General features: G+C 44.3%; 1 protein-coding gene across 2 annotated transcripts in view; it reads left to right on the plus strand.

Annotated features, from left to right (window-relative positions):
* Nucleotides 1–9,616, plus strand: part of APCDD1 (APC down-regulated 1) — a 32,656-nt gene extending 23,040 nt beyond the window's left edge. The window contains exons 4-5 of one of the 2 annotated variants that reach the window (XM_075022967.1): nt 2,686–3,007; nt 5,023–9,615. In XM_075022967.1, the coding sequence (XP_074879068.1) occupies nt 2,686–3,007; nt 5,023–5,471 (771 nt within the window). In that variant the 3' untranslated portion in view covers nt 5,472–9,615. Of the gene's footprint in view, nt 1–2,685; nt 3,008–5,022 lie in introns of both variants that reach the window. The other variant, XM_075022966.1, reaches the window with a different exon arrangement.
* Nucleotides 9,617–18,742: the final 9,126 nt, after the last annotated feature.

Here is an 18,742-nt window from a genome sequence, read left to right on the forward strand (position 1 = left end):
CCTTTCTGGAGAAAAAGACTGACATCTTCTGAAGAGATCTAGAGGTTCAACAGACTGGTTTCATAAGTCCCAAATGAGTCTGCAGATGAAACCTGGTGAGATTTTATTGTAGGCTAGAGGAAGGTGGACACTGGAATTCTGCCAGCTGGCATTTGCAGGTTTGTTCCAGGAACAGAGCTACACCTACATTTTTTTATATTAATTATTACTAGTATTTTATTTTTAATCATAGCCAGGTCCCTGAAATTTCTGTCTGCTTTCTGACAGCTCAGTGTCTTTAGCCTCCTACCAGTCCTGTCCCAAACAGAAGACCTGTAATTGTTTGTGTTTCTGTGAAATGAGGTTAAGTCAGTCACACAGGAAGGTCACAGAAGAAACCTAGAGCAAAATAGGAAACATAACGGGATCTTGGTTCCTCTCTTGGCCATCAGAAAATCCAAGCCAAAACTTGCAATCTCAGAAAACAGCCCAGATTCAACAGTCCTTATGCATTATCTGTGCTTTCAGTGTTCAGAACCAGGTGTTTTGCGCCAGCCTCTGCTGTCAATTACTATGGCACAAATCTGTCCTAACTTCACCAGTTGCAGTTAAATTACTCAAGTAAGTGTTCTTTGTATTTTCACTACGATACTAATGGCCCTTGTGCCCACTTGCAGAATTTAGCTGAAAAATGTACCTTAACATTAGTTAACAAGCTCCATAAGTGGGAAAGAACTGCATCCACGTGACATGCTGACATGTCATTCCCAGAAGACCATGTGTTTTGGGGTGGAAAGACCCCTTGGAGGTCACCAAGTCCAACCTCCTCCTCAGAGCGGGGCTGTTGGCCAACACTGGTTCAGATCAACCTGAGCTACATAGACCATTATTCTACATCCCAGGGATGTAGAACAGCAGACTTTTCATTGATTTCACTGACTTTTGGTGTCTATCATCTGGTCTCGGGCAGGGAGGCAAATACAAACCCTATTTAATATGTGTGAAAGGGATATATTGCGAGAGTTGTATGTTGACCCTGAAGCCACCTGAGGTCATACCATGAGACAAACTCAGGGCACTAAGGAAGGTTGTGTAAATGTTGCCCCTGAAGTGTGCTGTGAGCTGAGGGCAGTGAGTGGAGAAATGCTGGCTCCATAGCAGCTCACATGGACTTTAAAGTGATTAATATGAGCATTTACGTTATGGAGGGAGCTCACAGAGATCTCAGAAAAGAGGGCTGGAAAGGGGTGCAAAGAAAAGTGGTTGTATAAATCTGTCTCCCTGATGGCTGCGTAGGGAGCTTCAACTCGGTACACTCTGAACTGCACCTCAGGAAAACACCTTGCAGCTTGAACAAGGTGGATGTGAGTAACCCACCCAGTGCATCCCCCTCTCTCCAGGAAGGATTGCATGGCCTTGAAAGATGAAGGTACAAGCTGTCTGTGGGATCTTTGCCTTTCGCTCCAAGTATAAGCCTGCTTACAGCTCAGGGTGCAGCCCCTCTGCATGTCGGCAGCTGACTAGAAAGCCTCTACCATCAGGTCCCGAGATGTAAACGAACAGCACATCGCCAACCCAAAACAGGCACCAGGAAAACAGGAAAGACTGCTTTTACCTTGCAGGGTGGCATTTATTCTGCTTGATCTAATTATTTGTCATCAATGAAGTGAGCTAAAAAATTAGTTTCATAATCCCCTATTGGTCCATAAAACTTACTTCAAGGTTTAGCAGAGCAGAGAGAAAAGTTAATGGTGCCATCTCTCTTACCATTGACAAAAATGCAAAATACAGTTTGAAAACTGAGAGGCCAAACTCTTTTGCCAACAAGACAAAACCTTGCAGAGGCGGAAACAGCCTTAGGAACAACGTACAGATCTCCACTGTAGTTTCAGTTTCTGATGTCAGGAAGCCTCAGCGTGAAATTCCCTTCCCTCCTGCCACGGACTCGGAGCCTGCATGCCCCTTGTAAGACGGCCCCGGCACCCACAGATGGGGCTGGGGGTACCCGGCTGCCTGAGGCTGGTGCTCTGCCCACGGCGGTGACCCGCTGTGAAGCCCGGCAGGCACCGCGGACCCCGTTCCTGCCAGAGCAGGCCAGAAAGCTTTCACCGTGTCTGGTGGCAGCTGGCCGCATGGTACACTTCACAGGTTTGCGTTACAGCTCAGAAAAGCTGAAAAAGTTTAAAATCGCTGGCTACTGTTCTCCCAGGCCGCCACCCAAAATGAAAAATGTCCTTAGGACACCCATGTCTATCTACAGTACCCAAAGTTAACAATTGAAAGGAAGACAGATGCAAAATAAGAGCTCAGCAAATGTATTCACTTCTAACATAAGAGTTGCCAAGTCCCTACCACAGTAAATTACCATCTGCCGGCTTCTTGTATGATTTGAAGGATAAAGACAGCCTTTTCTCGATCCTATAAAAAGCTGAACTAAAATCTTAATTTCATATAAATGCAGATGAGGGAATTAATCTCTTAACTGCTCTCCTGCTGTGCAGTCTTATATGTAAAAAACCAAATGGTGCCATGTTTCAGGTGCTTTGAAGGCTAAGAACCTGCAGGAGAACACTAACAAGATAAGAAATGACAACGTATTCCTTAAAATGTGGAGCTGGTGTCACTTCAGCATGAAACAGACAGCCTGGTTCACTGCCCTGTATCGCAGATAATGCCTAATGAGGGTTTCTCTCTGCTTCATTTCAGAACCACGACCGCACATGCATCGCGTGCAGAATCATCTACCGGTCGGACGAGCACCATCCTCCCATCTTACCCCCCAAGGCGGATCTGACCATAGGGCTACACGGAGAGTGGGTGAGCCAGCGCTGCGAGGTGCGACCGGAGGTCCTCTTCCTCACTCGGCACTTCATCTTCCACGACAACAACAACACCTGGGAAGGTCACTACTACCACTACTCCGACCCCATCTGCAAGCACCCCACCTTCACCATCTACGCCAAGGGACGCTACAGCCGGGGAGTGCACTCATCCAAAGTGATGGGTGGCACAGAGTTTGTGTTCAAAGGTAGAGTGGCTTGCTACACGGGGGGGCAGAGGCGGTCACGTAGTTATAGACCAGGGCAGAGTTCGCTCTTAACAATTTGGTTGCTGATGATTTCCTTCTGTCATTTTCAGGATTTAGTAGTTTCTTGGGAAGTTTGCAGGCATTGTGTGAATGCCCAGCCAAACCATACAGGTGCATGGCATTTCACACCACTGAAGCAATACTCATTTGAGGCAGAGATCTTTAAGTAGAGCACAAGAAAATAAGATTTCGCATCACTAAGTCTTGGAGCCCAGTGGCCAGACTTCAAGCATCTAAGCAAAGTGTCCAAGATTAGATCTCTGTGCTAAGGCTCCTTCAGTAGAGAGAAAAAAGCACCTTCAGAAGGCATTTCAGGTCTGAAGTGGTATAAATCATTTTGTGTCAAAGACAGACGTAGAAGCATGTGTCTTTTCATCAGCTTCCGAGGGTCCCTAGAGCAAGGATGTCCCTAAAGACAGCTCTGATTAATCCCACCACAGTGACGACTAGACATATCTAACCAAAACCCCTCAAGTACTTTGGGAAGCAGCGCTCAGTGGTGACGCCACCCAGGTCCCTGCGGCTGAGAAACCTTCCTGTGCAAACAGCCCTGCAGCACCCTTCTTAGAAAGAGCTCAGTGGCTTTAACCACTCACACAACCAAACATCTGCAAAACACGACATCCCTCCCACCATGGCACCAGCCCCAGCGGAGCCTCTGGAAGCCCCAAGCGCTCTGTGGGCTCTTTTCCTTATTTCAGTTACCACGTGAGAAGCACAAAGCTTCTTGCATGGCTCCAGTTTAGGAAAGCATCTAACTATACAAAATAATTTACTAATCTGGGATTTTCATAGGAGGCAGAACTTGCCTGTCAGAGCTTTTGCTCTTTCGAGCTGCATGCAGCATGTCCCAGCTCAGGTCCGTGAAATCTAGTTTTTGCTTGAATTTGTGGTTTATGGTATGCCAACTTACCTTACAGATCAAGGTCACTAATTTCATTTTACCAATACTTTCAGGTTCAATTTCTATAAATTACCTTTTACACCAGCTAGGGCAAATAATGTGAACCGTAGAGCCACTGAGTCGAATGTGTTTATAAAACATCAGAATAAAACTCCCAACAAATCTTACTACAAAATGACCTGCAAGAAAATTTGGGATTTTGGTGTGTTGGGAGGCATGAGGGCTAGTTATTTGCTTCTGTTTTGGTCAGCACCGATCCATTCAGATCCCCTTCTCTTGATGTCAAATGCACACCAGGAAAAATCTCTGTTCAGCTTCCATAGGCTCATTCAGTTTGGCTTTTCCCAACTTTTTAAACTTGGCTGAAAAATAAAACTGTATGTGCCTCAAGCTCCTTTGAAATACAGGCAGGTTAGAACTGAAGAAGCTGCAGCATTTCTATGTTTGACACTGCAAGCTGCAGCCACTGTTTAGAGATAAGAAAAAACATATCTCTATAGTTCAGCTATATTTTATAATTCATGCAAAAAAGAACTGGTAATATAGGAAGATAGTGCAGCTGTGGCACCTTCCAAATTTTCTAATTGGAACTAATTATTTCATCAGCTTCACAGGGTAACAGATGTTAAAAAATGATGAAAAATACATGATAAACAGCCCTACTTACGGATTAATACAGATGGTAATAAAACATGAGTCAAGTTCTATTGTTTCCAATGTTACCCATCTCCTAATATAACCAACCAGGCTTTATCTGTAAAGGATTGTCTGGAATTTATGAAAAACTCTGCTTAATCTCTGGCTGAGATATGTGGCCATCAGGTTTTCTTCAACTGAGTTGGTGGGGGCTGTGTTCTGTGCGAGAAGCAATTACATCAAAGACGTAAAATGATGCAAATAGATTCACTGGCCACACCTGCAATATGAAAAATTGATTTAAGAACGATCAAGGAGAGACAATTCTGATTTCACAGGTACGCCCCAATCCACATGTTGTCTTTGCTCTTGTTTTCGTCCCTCTGCTAATAGCTCCCCTCTTCCTCTCTCACAGTGAATCACATGAAGGTCACTCCCATGGACATATCCACAGCCTCGCTGCTCAATGTCTTCAACGGGAATGAGTGCGGAGCACAGGGGTCCTGGCAAGTTGGGGTTCAGCAAGACGTCACCCACACCAACGGCTGCATCGCGCTTGGCATCCGCCTACCTCACACGGAGTACGAAATCTTCAAAATGGAGCAGGATGCCCGGGGCAGGTACTTGCTGTACAATGGCCAGAGACCAAGCGATGGGTCCAGCCCCGACCGACCGGAGAAGAGAGCCACTTCCTACCAGATGCCTTTAATTCAGTGTGCTTCATCAGCACCCAGATCTGAAGGGTCACCAGAGGAGAATAAAATAAGGCTGTATAGCAGCGGGGCACTGGAAAAACATCCCAGCGCCCCAGCTCTTGCTTTGGTGTTTATTTGTACTGTGTCATATTGGGACATTCTCAGCTAGACATGAAAAAAACATATTTTTCATGACTACAAAGCCAGGATTCCACCAGACTGGGGGTTGTTTTTCTTCTGAAAGAAAGGGACATTTATTTTCTTGATGCACTTGAATGCCTAAGAACTGTTGTTCTTTTCCGTACTTCCCCCCTCCTCCTCGGATCCTGAACGGCACTCGTTTGATGTTTGTGCTTTGAACTTCATCCAGTCTGATCCCTGGCCTGACATGACTGCACAAAAGTAATTGCACTTTAGGACTGCAGACTTCTGGGGGGAGGGAGGGGGTCTCCCTTTTATTATTTTTGGTTTTTTAACTGCTGGGGTGAACGTTATGATCCTGCTTCAGTCGTCTCTGCCATCTTACCGTTGTGGTACTCTTCTCCCCAACACCCCGTTTCTCATCAGAATTTAGCTCTGGGGAAGGGCTCGGTGTCATGCCAGTACTGTGATAGCAGCTTCCCCTCTGACTTCACAGCTCTGATGGAGATATGTATATAATGAGGAAACCCACAAAGATTTATCTTGTCATTATCTCACAGCTCGTAACACAAAAAGAAACAGCAAATCAACAGCCCTCCGTTCAGATAGTGGTAAACGGTTGATACCTCCAATTAAAAAATATTCCAAGTAATTAAAGCTATTTTTACAATCATTAAGTTGTAAAAATAACTAGTGGTTTAATAGTTTCTCGTTCAATTTCCTTAGCTATGCAATTGCTTCGAGGCCTCTCTTTGTATCTAGTGAGTAGTCACAACCAAGCCCCCTTAAAGCCAGACAGAAGTGGCAGCAGTGTTTTTTCTGTCGGATGCACACAGGTAAACTGCCAACAGACGGCTGCAGGGACTCCTTTTGTTTTCCTATTCCTGAGGCCTTACGTACTCGTCGTGCAGTATTTCTGCCTGGGATTTTGTGTCAGCCAGGTGGGCAGAGTAAAGAAGCAAGAGGGGTCTGACATGTTCCGCGACCCAATCCAACAGCGTATTTTGAGTGATGTGACCTCCTGCAGGAACAAGTAAAGGGTTTCAGCAGCGAGCACACCGTGGCCCCTCGCAGAGCAAGAAAGCAGCTGCAACCAGACCCACGTCCACCCGAGGGAGGGAGGGAGAGAGACTGGCCCCGACTTACCAGAGGGAGGAGCAAGAGTTGCACAAACGCAGCCTCGCTGGACATGCACATACCATGGTTTCAAGAGCGTAAATCAGCTTTGGGAGACACTGCCGGGAAGGCGGATAGGCACAGCCCTCCGACAGCGTTCAACAAGAGCCTGCTCTGGAAACCCTTGGGTTTCCCCCAGTGGCAAAAACACCCTTGTGTGCACTGAAGCAAATCGGAGCAGGTTCTGGAGGCAGTAGGGGAGATACTTAAGGCCAGCAAGGAGGTAAAAGTTCCTACATGAACCGTGCCCCCCTGCTTTAATGGGGAGCGAGCTGAGGGCACAGCTTAACCTTGCAGCATTTGGGCTGTGGCTTTTACTGACAAACATGCGTTTTGGCTCACAGGAGGAGCAGTAACCTGTGTAAGAAACATAAGGAGTAAGGTCATAGCATTTCTTCATCAGTATCAGCAGCTTCTAGCTGCCCAGTCCAGTACTATGTGAGAAAAAAAGCCTTTAATGTGTTATTTTCAAAATCATAGGAAAAGTATGTCTTAAATGAAGGTCTTTCAGCTTTACATAGGTGACTCTCCATACTGTCTGCTATAGCAAAAGCATTCTTTGAAAACATAGTGACAGCATGGACCTTGCTAGCAAAAACAGCAGGAAAAAGCCATTCAGGCAGCAAATGGCTACGCTCAGGCTCCCTACCTCCCAAAGTCCGTGCCACCTCAGCAGTTTTTCCAAGCAGGTATCAGCCTTGGATGTGGATTTCCTCAGAGCTGGAACAAAATTGGTTCACCTGGTTTTGAGAGAGCAGGAGGAAGAGGAGAAGGAACAGTACCACAGATTCACTGCCAGGTCAGATCACATCTTTCACGTTTTTTTCCCAGACAGATGAGAAGTCAGAGAAGACTCATTAAGAGTCAGGAATGGAGCTCAGGACGGCTCAGTAGTCACCAGAGAAAGTGTTCGTTCATCCATCTCGTATCAGATCCTCCTTCAGCCTGCTGGAAGGAGCTGAAAGCCAACTCACCATGATTAATCCAGCCCTGTGAACAACTGCTGCTCTGATCAGCATTTCCTGATGGTTTTCTGCTCCACACAGTCAAACCTACTTGAAGAGTCAGTTCTGGATCAGTTGCTGGTAGGAAGGCATCAGGAGCACAGTTTTAACTGGAGGGTCAAGAAGAAGACACGACGCCTCTGAAAGAGAAGCTAGGGACCAGGATGGAGTTTGGTTTTCTCTAGCTAGACTTGAGTTTTGCATTCAGTGGACTGGCACCAGCGTATCTTCAACTGAGGTACTGAGCTATTACAGTCAAACAAGTCCCTTAAATACTAGCTTCGTTTCTGACTTCTGTGTGAGACCTAGTGGCATGCGGGAATTCACGTTAGTTTTTATTCCTGAGGATGCATATGGCGTGACATTCCTTAGGTCACACAAGACAAGCTTCTTCCACCACCATTGACCATTCCCATGTTAGGTGGCCCTATCTCTGGAAAAATACCAAAGGCTAGGAGTTGCCAGACCCTGTCCCTTCCTTATGCAAGTGCCACACACAACTCGGTCCCAGCTGAGATCTGCACACGTTTGTGATGCAGGACTGAAGCAGAGAGCAGAGGAACTGCTCCGCAGCATGATCTTCCATATTCATCAGGGCAATGTTTATTAGTGCTTTGTGGCTCCTCTGTAAATTGCCTTATGTCAGAAATATTACAAGTTTCAAGAGAAAGACCTGTCTAGTTCTTGCCTCTAAAAAGCACATTCATGTCTCAACTGTTTTGAATCACAGACTTGCAAATGTCTAGGTTTTCCAAGGCTTACGGTTACACTAAATGCAAATGTGACTCAATGTACAAATTGTACAAGAACTGCATTTTTTTTTTCCTATTATCTAGAGATAGTTAAAAAGGAATTATTTGAAAAAGGCCTTCATAATGCATTACAAGAGATCTGACTGGGTACTCCTCAAGTTTATTTGTAGTGTTGACCAGAAACATAATTTTATGATCTGGGTTCTTAGTGTATGCTGCACCAGCTTCCCTCCATGTGCCTATATATTTTTTCTTTATTTTTCTGTTAGCCAATACAAGTCAAGTTGAACAAAAATATAAGTCTTCAGAGTGCATGGTTTATTTGCCAACCCATGTTCTCTGCAAGGCTTCTCCTAGGTTGCAGGCACAGAACGAGGAACTAAGTTTCCTTGATCTTCTGGTTTCATCATGCACTAAATTAACCGCTGCACAGCACCACATGCATTTGTGATGCAATGTATTCCATTCATTTTATTTGTCCAACCTGACCTCATGTGTTGGCAGCCCTGGCTGCTAAAGAAGCTAAGCCGCAAGTGGTTTAGAAGTGGAAGACCTACAAACTCAGTGATTTTTCCCATACCAAAATGCAGAAGCTTTAAAAAATGAAACAATCCTACTCAAGGAGCCACCTGACAGAAGTGGTAACCTGAAGAAGTTCTTGGGCAAGTTGTTTTAACAGGTTCTATTTAAGAAATAGAACAAAAGGGATCAGAAAAATCAAAACAAGTGTTCTTGCTCTGTTTCTATACCGTTTACATATTGTGCCTGCTGCCCTGGTGTAGAATGTCATTTCTATGAACAGAAGTCCATATTTTAAGATATAATGTCTGTCTTGCTCGAGTTGGAGTGTGCTTGCTTAAAGTGCAGGATTTAAAAAAAAAAAAATCTTTTTATTTTTTTAAAGTTATAGAAGATATTTTTCTTCTCAACTATGTTCCAGATTAAACTGCCAGGGAAGTTTAAGCACTTGTTAAACTATTGATTGAAATAAAAAAGCCTAACTGAAAAATTAAGGATTTCTTTGCCTCCTATACATGTTAGTTTTCTGTTCTGTTGACTTTCCACCTGTAAAAAATGATAGATGTTTTGGAAAGCGATAACCAAAAATCCCTCTGTCGAGTAACTTGTGCACAGAAAAGCTCATTGCTTACTCTATACACAAAACATTTCTGCTTGAGAACATGTCACTAGAAACAGCTCTGATGGGTACAGCTGGGATGATTTGGGTTTCACAGTTTCATGTTCTCTGAATAAAATGGGGCTGGAAGCACCCAGTGAGTAACAATGGTGTTGGCTTGCAAGGAGAGTACGGTCAGAGCAGCTGTGTCGGGACAAAGGGTGTCGTTCAACAGAAACCAAATGTTTTTCATAAAAGATGTAAGCAAACCAGCATTACCGCTCTGCTATTGCATCTCACTCGCTTTAAGGGCTACAACCTGGGGGAGGGAGCAGGAGGGGTGAGAAAGGACACTTTTCTTAAAAAGGAAGAAAAACCTGAAACAAACTGAGAAAGGAAAGCAAGCCACAGGATAACAAAAACATCTTTCTTCAGTGCTGTGCCGTTTCACTCCTGCCTCACTTGTGCACAGAAAGAAGAGGTGAAATGCAGTCAGTGAGACTTCCACCACCACCAAGAGCTTTGGAGTTGACCAATGTCTGAGTTTTCAGAACTGACTCAGAAAATCCCTGGAAGATGAGCTCGGTTTCCGGGAAGCATGCCCTAAATTACAAGGTACTCTGAATGCAGTAGCCACAGCCTGTGAAGAAGTGGCCTCCCTTCCACACAAAGTGGTGGGTATGGATGAATTCAGGCATAAATAGATTCTACTCACTCCTGTCACAACGGGGAAGGCTAGGTAATAAAACCCAGCACCACTCATTCTGAATTTTATAGTTTCCATAATCTGCCGTACTCTTACTACAAGTATTTGCCAAGAATTTTTTCCTTCTAGTCTTCTCCTCTAGTGCAATCACTTTATTTTTTTAACTGCCATTTCCTGCCAGCAATAAATAATAATAAGGAACAAAATTTCCACTCCACTGCTGAATCAGGCAGAAACATGGCTGTAAGGAATCAAACTGCAAGTATCCTCAATAGCTAAGGAAACAGTGCTGTTGGCCTGAGCAATTATTTCCCAGGCACCTTTTCCCCCACCTATTCCTCTTCATAAGTCTGCTCCGGGCTGTAGGACCAGTCCATCAGATGGAATCTAGCTATGGCACTACTAAGCCCCAAGGACAATAATTAATTCCTACATGTCTTCTGGTAATGGGAATTGCCTGTGGTCGCTGCCTCAAAGCAGGCAGACACAATTCCCAACATACTTTTCCCATGGGAAGTACGTCAGTCCTTGTCTGCTGCCATTTCCAAGACAGCCTACTGGAAAATGAGAAAGCAAGCTGCGCGGGATAGTGCTGTCTGCAAATAAAGAAATGAAAAAGGCTTGGGAAAAAAAGTTTACGCTTGAAGTTGTTAGGCATTGTTAGCTCTCCTAGATTAACTCTGCCGAATTCTGTGATTCCACCCACAAAAAAAATCCCAGGATCAGACCTCCGTACTTTCACCCAGAGGACAGATGCTTGCTAGACAGACTCATGCCTTACGTATTTCTTTAAAGGAACGCCCAACTACTGGATCACTTTTCTCTTAGCACCAAACAGTAGCCTGAAGACCCCCAAAGATAAAGCAATAAATACAGATACATCAGCTCCATCAGCTGCCCTACAGAAGGCACTGCTGGCAACGACCCTGCCGTCCAGCAAACACAATTAACAGTTTCAACGCCACAGACAAGAGGCAGACAAATTCCCAAGTGTTCGGCCACCCAGCTGAGCCATCAACCGGAGCTCGCAGGTGGGAGTGGGCGGTGGCAGCTTGGTGGGGTGGGGCTGGCAGGGCAGGGCCAGCAGGGCGGGGCAGGGTGGGGCCACACAGACTTTGCCAGCCAGCAGAGCGAGGCTCCCCCTGCCAGCTGCCCTGGGGACCAGCGCTCAGAGCCAAGCCCAGCACGCTCCGAGGCTCAGTCCCCACTCCCCAGGGCGGCAGCGGCTAGGCAAGCTGTCCCTTGGTCTGGTCCCAGCAATTAATTCAGAGCTGGTGAGAGGGCGGAGCAGTAATCGCGGAGCGGAGGAGAGGCAAGGTAAGAGGGGACACCATCGCCTCCCATGAAAGACAGGAGGGATCCGCAGAGCCTGGGCAAGTGAACAGGAAAGGCCTGTTTGTCCTCAAGCCAGATTCTCTACTGAGCCCATGGTTTTAGCATACAGAAAATAAAACATACACACATCTTTTAAAGACATTTGACAAGTCTTGCCTGAGGACCAGGCTAAGACGGCAATTTCCTTCCGTGTGACGTGCTCTCTTCACCAGAGGAGCACAGCATCGGTGTGAGCGGTAGCGATAAAAGACCATCACGGGAACTACACTCAGAAGAAGTCCGAGTTACACTTTCCAGAATTAAGAAACGCCAGAATGAAGCTTTGCCCCTGTGGCCTTTGCTGCAGCCCCTCCTGCATGCCCAGTGCCATATGATCAGGGCAAAACTTTTTGAACAAATACAGTACACACTGCAGGAGTCCCTTCTCCACACTCCCTAAGGGATACTGGGGAAATGGTTCCATGGTCTAAGCTGTAACAACCACTTCTGCATGTTTTAAATTAATACTAGAAGGAAAATATTATTACTAAACTGTAAGCCTTGCACTGCTTCAATGTACTCCTCCTATCTGTCCAAAAATGTATATATAAACAGCAACTGAAAATTGTAATGATATATATACACACACACAGCTCATATGCAAGTACTTCATTCATGGAATTACCAAAATTTTTAATGAGGAGTATCACACATTCACTAAAACTGTTCTAAGAGCTACATAAAGTCTCCAATACGCTATATATGCAAAAAACAATTACTAAATTTTGGCACTCTATCAATAATTTTAAATCTTAGATTATTATTGGCTCACACTGTTATAAGAGCTGTTATAAGAATGTTTTAGCTTCCATGATTCCAAACAGGACTAGGAGGACTAGGAGACAACAATCAATGTATAGCTACACGAAAGGGAGCATACAGGACTTCAAGGCCATCAGGCATAAGACAGGGAAGGACTTCCTATAAAAATACCTTAATTTCTATAGATCTAAATTTAAATTTCTTAAATCTAAAAATGCTTTTGCATTGGCAGCTGGTATCTTTGCACTTCACAAAAGCAGTAGCAAACACTTCTGGATGTTGGAAATTCACTGTGTGTCAGCATCCTCCTGCTTAAGCCTCCTGTTTCTCTCTGGAGGTCTCAAATTAATACTTGCAGAGGCTCAGGGTGTATTTGGGGGGGAGCTGGACAAGATGGCTCCCATTTGGCAAGAATGAAGGAAGTGTTTCTGCACCCAGTTGCCTTCAAAATTAGCAATTTTAAAGTAACTCAAAAAGTGGGAGCAGTTAAAGGAGTAAAGTGGGTTAGAGGCAACTGAAGCAATTACAAACATAAGATACAATGTAAAGTCCTATAGCAACCCAGCCCACTGTAACCACCAGTTTCCCTGTTAGCATACGGGCACCCCAGAAAGATCCGTGTTCACAGATAAATACGAATGTACATAGACACACACAGTGGTTTTGCATAACGCTATTATTATGCCTGCCCAAGGGGAATTAATGTTTGTGTGGCTCACCTAAGGAGCCACGCTGTGTGCAGAGCGCCGGAGGACCCGGGTCACGCATTGCTCTTTCTCTGCTGCACTCTTACAGCAGCAGCCAGGGGTATCGGGAGGCCCCTGTCCACATGCCACTGGTCACATTGCTGAAAATGTTTGCTTTTGATTAGTTGCTTCATTTCTATGCCTCTAGTTCTACAAATGCAACTTCTACATACCTTTAGAAGTCAACTGACAAAATCACAATTAGCATTTTTTTAAAAAAATCAGTGGTCTAAGAGAAGCTTTGAGCTCAGTTACAGCTACTCTCAACATCAGACTCCTTCTCCCATCCACTTGCAATCACAGAATCATTTAGGCTGGAAAAGACCTTCATGATCGTGAAGTCCAACCATGAAGCTAATGCTGCCAAGTCCACCACTAAAACATGTCCCTAAGCACACATCTACACATCTTTTAAATACCTCCAGGGATGGTGACTTAACCACTTCCCTGGGCAGCCTGTTCCAATGTTTGATAGCCCTTTCTGTGAAGGAATTTTTCCCAATATCCAATCTAAACCTCACCTGGTGCAACTTGAGGCCATTTCCTCTCGTCCTATCCCGTTACCTGACAGAAGAGACCAGCACCCACCTCACTACAACCTCCTTTCAGGTAGTTGTAGAGAGCGATAAGGTCTCCCCTCAGCCTCCTCTTCTCCAGACTAAACAACCCCAGTTCCTGCAGCCGCTCCTCATAAGACTTGTGCTCCAGGCCCCTCACCAGCTTCGCTGCCATTCTCTGAACACGCTAGCGTTGAATCATTAGTGCTTCTAAGTGTCTGAGCAGAGCAGACAGAGAAGTGAGGATGCATACATGCAGGGTTATACTTTCTTCCAACTTTTAGCATTTCTCACCCTGCTATTTAGCAGTTTCTTGCACCACCTCCCTCCTGCCCCTGGGTAGATCAAGCTCTGCTCCCCCTCATCAGCTTACCCTGGTGTTTTCCCCTGAGTTTTCCCCTGCTGTACCTGCTAACCTGCTCCCTTGCAACATGCTCATCTCTCACCCACGTTGCTGACAAGTGTTGGGCTACCACTGGCCGCTGCCGGGCTGTTTGCTCTTAACGCCCATGCTGACAGCTTGGCAAGCACACCAGCACTAACTGGTCACACAGCAGGAAGCGGGACAGGTATCCTTCCAGCTCACTGTGTGGATTTGCCCTGGATGGGAGCACCAATTTACATGTCTCATCGCAGCTCTGATTTTCCTGTAATTGGAGGTAGTTGGTACCTGTGAAACATCAACCCCTCTATCAAATGTGGCTTGAATTAGATTTCAAATTCACACAGGGAGAAGCAGCACAAAGATGCTGCAATCACATAAACGTCTCTTTAAGAAGTTTTTCCACAAATACGCTGACCTTCCTTTGCCATTGTAATCTGGTTCCTGTGGAGGCAGGATGAAGAGATAATTTCACCTAATCAGGAAAGCAATCTGTTCTGATTTTCTTGAAGCTGGGACATGAAATGAGAGGCCCAAGGGCTAAAGTATTTCAAGGTATTATGCAAGACAGTGAAGTTGGAAAGCAGTGCCATGAAGCTGAAGGCTGCATTGGAAATCCGAGGTTAGACAATCCTGAGCATGAATACAATGAAAATCCTTCTCCTGGCATTCTCCTGTTTACGAGACCGGTCACCATGTTTGAGGCTTTACACCCTGAGGTTGGAGAGAAATTCCCATTCCTGGAGAAGGCCACAGCCGCTGGGGAGAAGGCAGGACGTACAGACAGCCCAGCTGTCCTGGGAAGACAAAGCCATTAACAAAGCCACTTCTAAAGCAGTCTGTCTTGCTCTTCTCATGACCGCCTCTTCCTACCATACTCCTTTTTTCTTCACTTGACACCAACCACTCCTGAGATGTGGGACAGGTGTCTCATATTTATCATTTCAAAATTTTAAACTAACCTGAGGTGATTAAGGCAATCAAGGAAAATTACCCACTGCATCAGCTCCCACCTTCTATGAACCACTCCATTATCAAAGCTGCACTCTTTAGTACCTCTAATTATAGCTCTAGAGGGCTGCCTCTCTCTTTGAGCCAGGGTTCAAGTTTTGTCTTCTGTAGACCTTCCTCCTAAGCCTTTCCAAAATACAGTTCTATAAACTAGGCTGTCCTGCATAATGATTTAAAGCAATGCCTCTCAACCATTAATAAACAGAGCACCATCTTCATAACGAAGATACTCAATTCTCATTATTAATATTCCTCAAACCAGCTCTCATACCAGTGCAGAAGTGTGCTGCAGTCTGAAAAGCAGTAATAACACCAACGCATTTACTAATTTTGAGTGAAAACACATCAGTGGATTTAACCTCTGTAAGAGTCTACTATTGCTGGAGCACCTCTTCTTGCAGGAGTCAAACATGTTTAGGTTTTTAAACAAAAATAAGTGCTTGGCTCTTCTGAAGAAGTGCCTCTGAAAATCATAGCTTAGCTGTCTGTACAATCTGTATTGGACTATCAAAGCAGCAATGGAAAAATATTTCACCACTCCCATGGGTAAAGCAATATATACCACCACTAACAGGGTAGTTGTACAAATTTAGGACTGTTTACTTTTACTTGAAAAGTACAAACCACGTTGGCTCCACAGAAGTTTTTTTCTATACAGACACACTTTTATGGTCCAAGACTACAAACACAACATGCCCAAATGTTTAGCAGCTTCCCCTCCCCCCACTGTCTTTAGGCATTATAAACCCAGTGAGCACAATCCACTGTTGCACACCTAACAGCCATGTTTTCTGTCTAACAGACAAGGCAACAGCCAAACCCTTAGGAAGGTGCTTTAAAAGCCTATGACAGATTTCCAAGCAACATGAAGCAGCATTTTGGAAATCCAACAAAAAGAAGACTTGGACAAGGCTCAAAGAAGGCTTGATGAGAAACAGGATGGAGCGTGTGCTAGGAAACAGGAGCTGTGCCTAAACCATCCCTTCCCTCCCAATCATTTGTCCCAACACTTGGGCCTCAGGTTCCCCATCTCTAAAGCCAGGATAAGCCATCCTTACAAGGCAGGCTGAAACAGTCACAAAGATTGCTATTTTATTACTACCCACTCTGAGAACAGCCTAGATATTGATCACCACTGACAATCTCTCTGAATTCACCTATGCACATGAACCTACACCAGCATTAGTAAAAACTTTCAAGAACATCCTGGATTACTCCCAGACTACACCCACTTTTTTATCTTTTTTTTTTTGCAGAACTTGGATGATGAACTGACTAACTTTAAAAAAAAAAACCAAAACAACTCACAAGGCTTTTTTTCTTATACACAAGCTTAAAAGGTAAGAATAAATATTTCGGTCACCTTTCAATTAATTTTTCATTTATTTCAAGTGTCCAAACTCAGACTGCTTAACTATAATAGCAGCTGTCTCACACCTCTGTGCCTGGATACCATAGCACCTTTTAAATCTTTTCTAAAGAAGAGGGAGGGGAAGAGCAGCATTCCGCCACCGCCAGCAACAGAAGTAGCTACTGTATAAACAGGGATTCAATAACCTGCTGGCAGTCATTACTACTGACGTTACTTAAACTGGTACCAAGCTTAAATAAAATGGCACTCTAGTATGGTGGGAGATACTTATACCACGATTTAGTTAAAACATAATTTGCAGGGGATGAAACAAGAGATTTCATCCAGAGCTGTTTCCAGATCCAGTTCACCACACAAACACATAAACCCTTGTCCCAGCAAATGAGGAACAGGCACTGACCTTACCATCTACCAGTAATGAGAAAACCAGACAAAAGATATGAATCAATTATTTTGCTTTTGCACAAGATCTCACTTCTACATAGCCATTTGTCACTTAAAGGGCAAATAAATGAAGGTGACGACACCATCACTACCTCTGCTTATGCAGCCCTGTCAAAATCAGCAATTCTTCTTAAACGTATGCAAGCTGCATTCAAAAAGAAAAACACAACAGACCAACTTCAATCATATACTTGGTTATGTTATCAAGTGCCCCTGGAAAAGAAATTCAGACAGGAAACAAAGAAATCTGTCTCATTTAATCATCATTAGTTTCAGTCCTTCCTACAGGAGCTCAAACCCTTGGGAAAACCACCTCCTGTATTTAGGTGCTCCTCTTGCCCAACATTTATTTAAGTATGCCACCAGCCAAAAGCTGCCACAGAAGCTCAGGATCAGTGAGTACAGAGAGACCCTGGCAGCAGTGGGCAGTGCTGCATGCAGATGTGCCTTCCAGGACACACCCTGCAAAGCCATTCAACAGGAACGAGCGTAAAAAGCAAAGCAGTGAACTACTGTGTTCACAGCAATGTGGCTACAAAGATGAGCTACAGAATTTCAATTCTACCTGCAAACATGAAGAGCAGGGCATTTCAGTATTACAGTAAATGTTTATTAGGGTTGCTCTATAACTGCATAGGTCTCACTCCATCTTTTGCCACAGACTAAAGCAAGTGCTTGCCCTGGCAAGCATAAATACCTAGGGACTCCAAGAGGAAAAAGAAAACTCTTTGTCACAATAACTATTATAAATCGGACAAACCATCAGGATCCTCAGTGTTGCCTGGATTCAGCCATCTGCTCCTCACTCCAACACTGAATCTTCACCCAAGGCAGCTTCACACTATTTACTAGCACTACCTAGAAGCAGACCAGTTACACCGCCTGCGAGGTGGACTAGATACACCTATTCAGTATCAGCAGTCTACAGAACGTACACAGTCAGGGAGAAGTTCCAAAATAAAAAGGACACTACTATGTTTTTAATGGTTTATTAACACTTCAACTTTTAGTATCTTTGAAGAAGGCCTGAAAGATAAGTTTTGCTGATTGACTTTGTCTTTTCCCCTTTGGCAAAACGTCACCTTCCACTTCCTCCCTCCACCCTCCCTCCTCCCAAGAGGATAACGAAGTTTCAAGCTAGTGTTTGGTTGCTTCTTACATGTAAATTGCCTTCAATCATAGCAGCAGAAACATGCAAGCCTGGGCAACAGCACTTGTCAACAGCTTTTAGAGAATGCATAGAAATGCACAAATAACTTGTGCATTGATACCAATAACTTTTTCTTAAATGAACTTCATTTATTTATTTATTTAAGTGGGTTAAATTTGGTGCCCAGAATTACTACAGAAACCATATCTATTTAACTAGGGCTTTTTTTTCCCCTTGAACCATCATACTACCCTTTTTTAAAGTGCTATATTCATAAAAACTTTAAAATACTACTTTGATACTGTATACTTGTTCTATTTTGCCCTTTTGAGAAACCAGAAGAGCAACCTGCAATGCATATTTAAGTGAAGTTACACATTTAGCCTCACACGACTTTATGAGCATCATCGTCTGACCAGATCACTAGGAGCAGTGGAGAGACTGTATTTCCCTGTGCTTACATACACAAGTAAGCAGGCGGACAAAGCAACAAGTTCTAACCATTTCAGGAACAAAGACAAACAATTTAATCCATATTACATAATTCACTGAATACAGTTGATCTCATCCAAAGTGACTCCTGAGAGCAAAATAGTTTTAGCATTACATTTTATATACAGCTATGAAGGGATTACTGGAAACCAAGACAGTCTCCTTATACCATTAGTAAGTACACTGGTTACGAGACCGCTGCACACTTTCACTTTGAAGACATTACTTAAACCATGACCAAGTTTTATCGCCAC

Source organism: Buteo buteo, chromosome 3 (assembly GCF_964188355.1).
Source record: "Buteo buteo chromosome 3, bButBut1.hap1.1, whole genome shotgun sequence".
Classification (NCBI taxonomy): domain Eukaryota; kingdom Metazoa; phylum Chordata; class Aves; order Accipitriformes; family Accipitridae; genus Buteo; species Buteo buteo.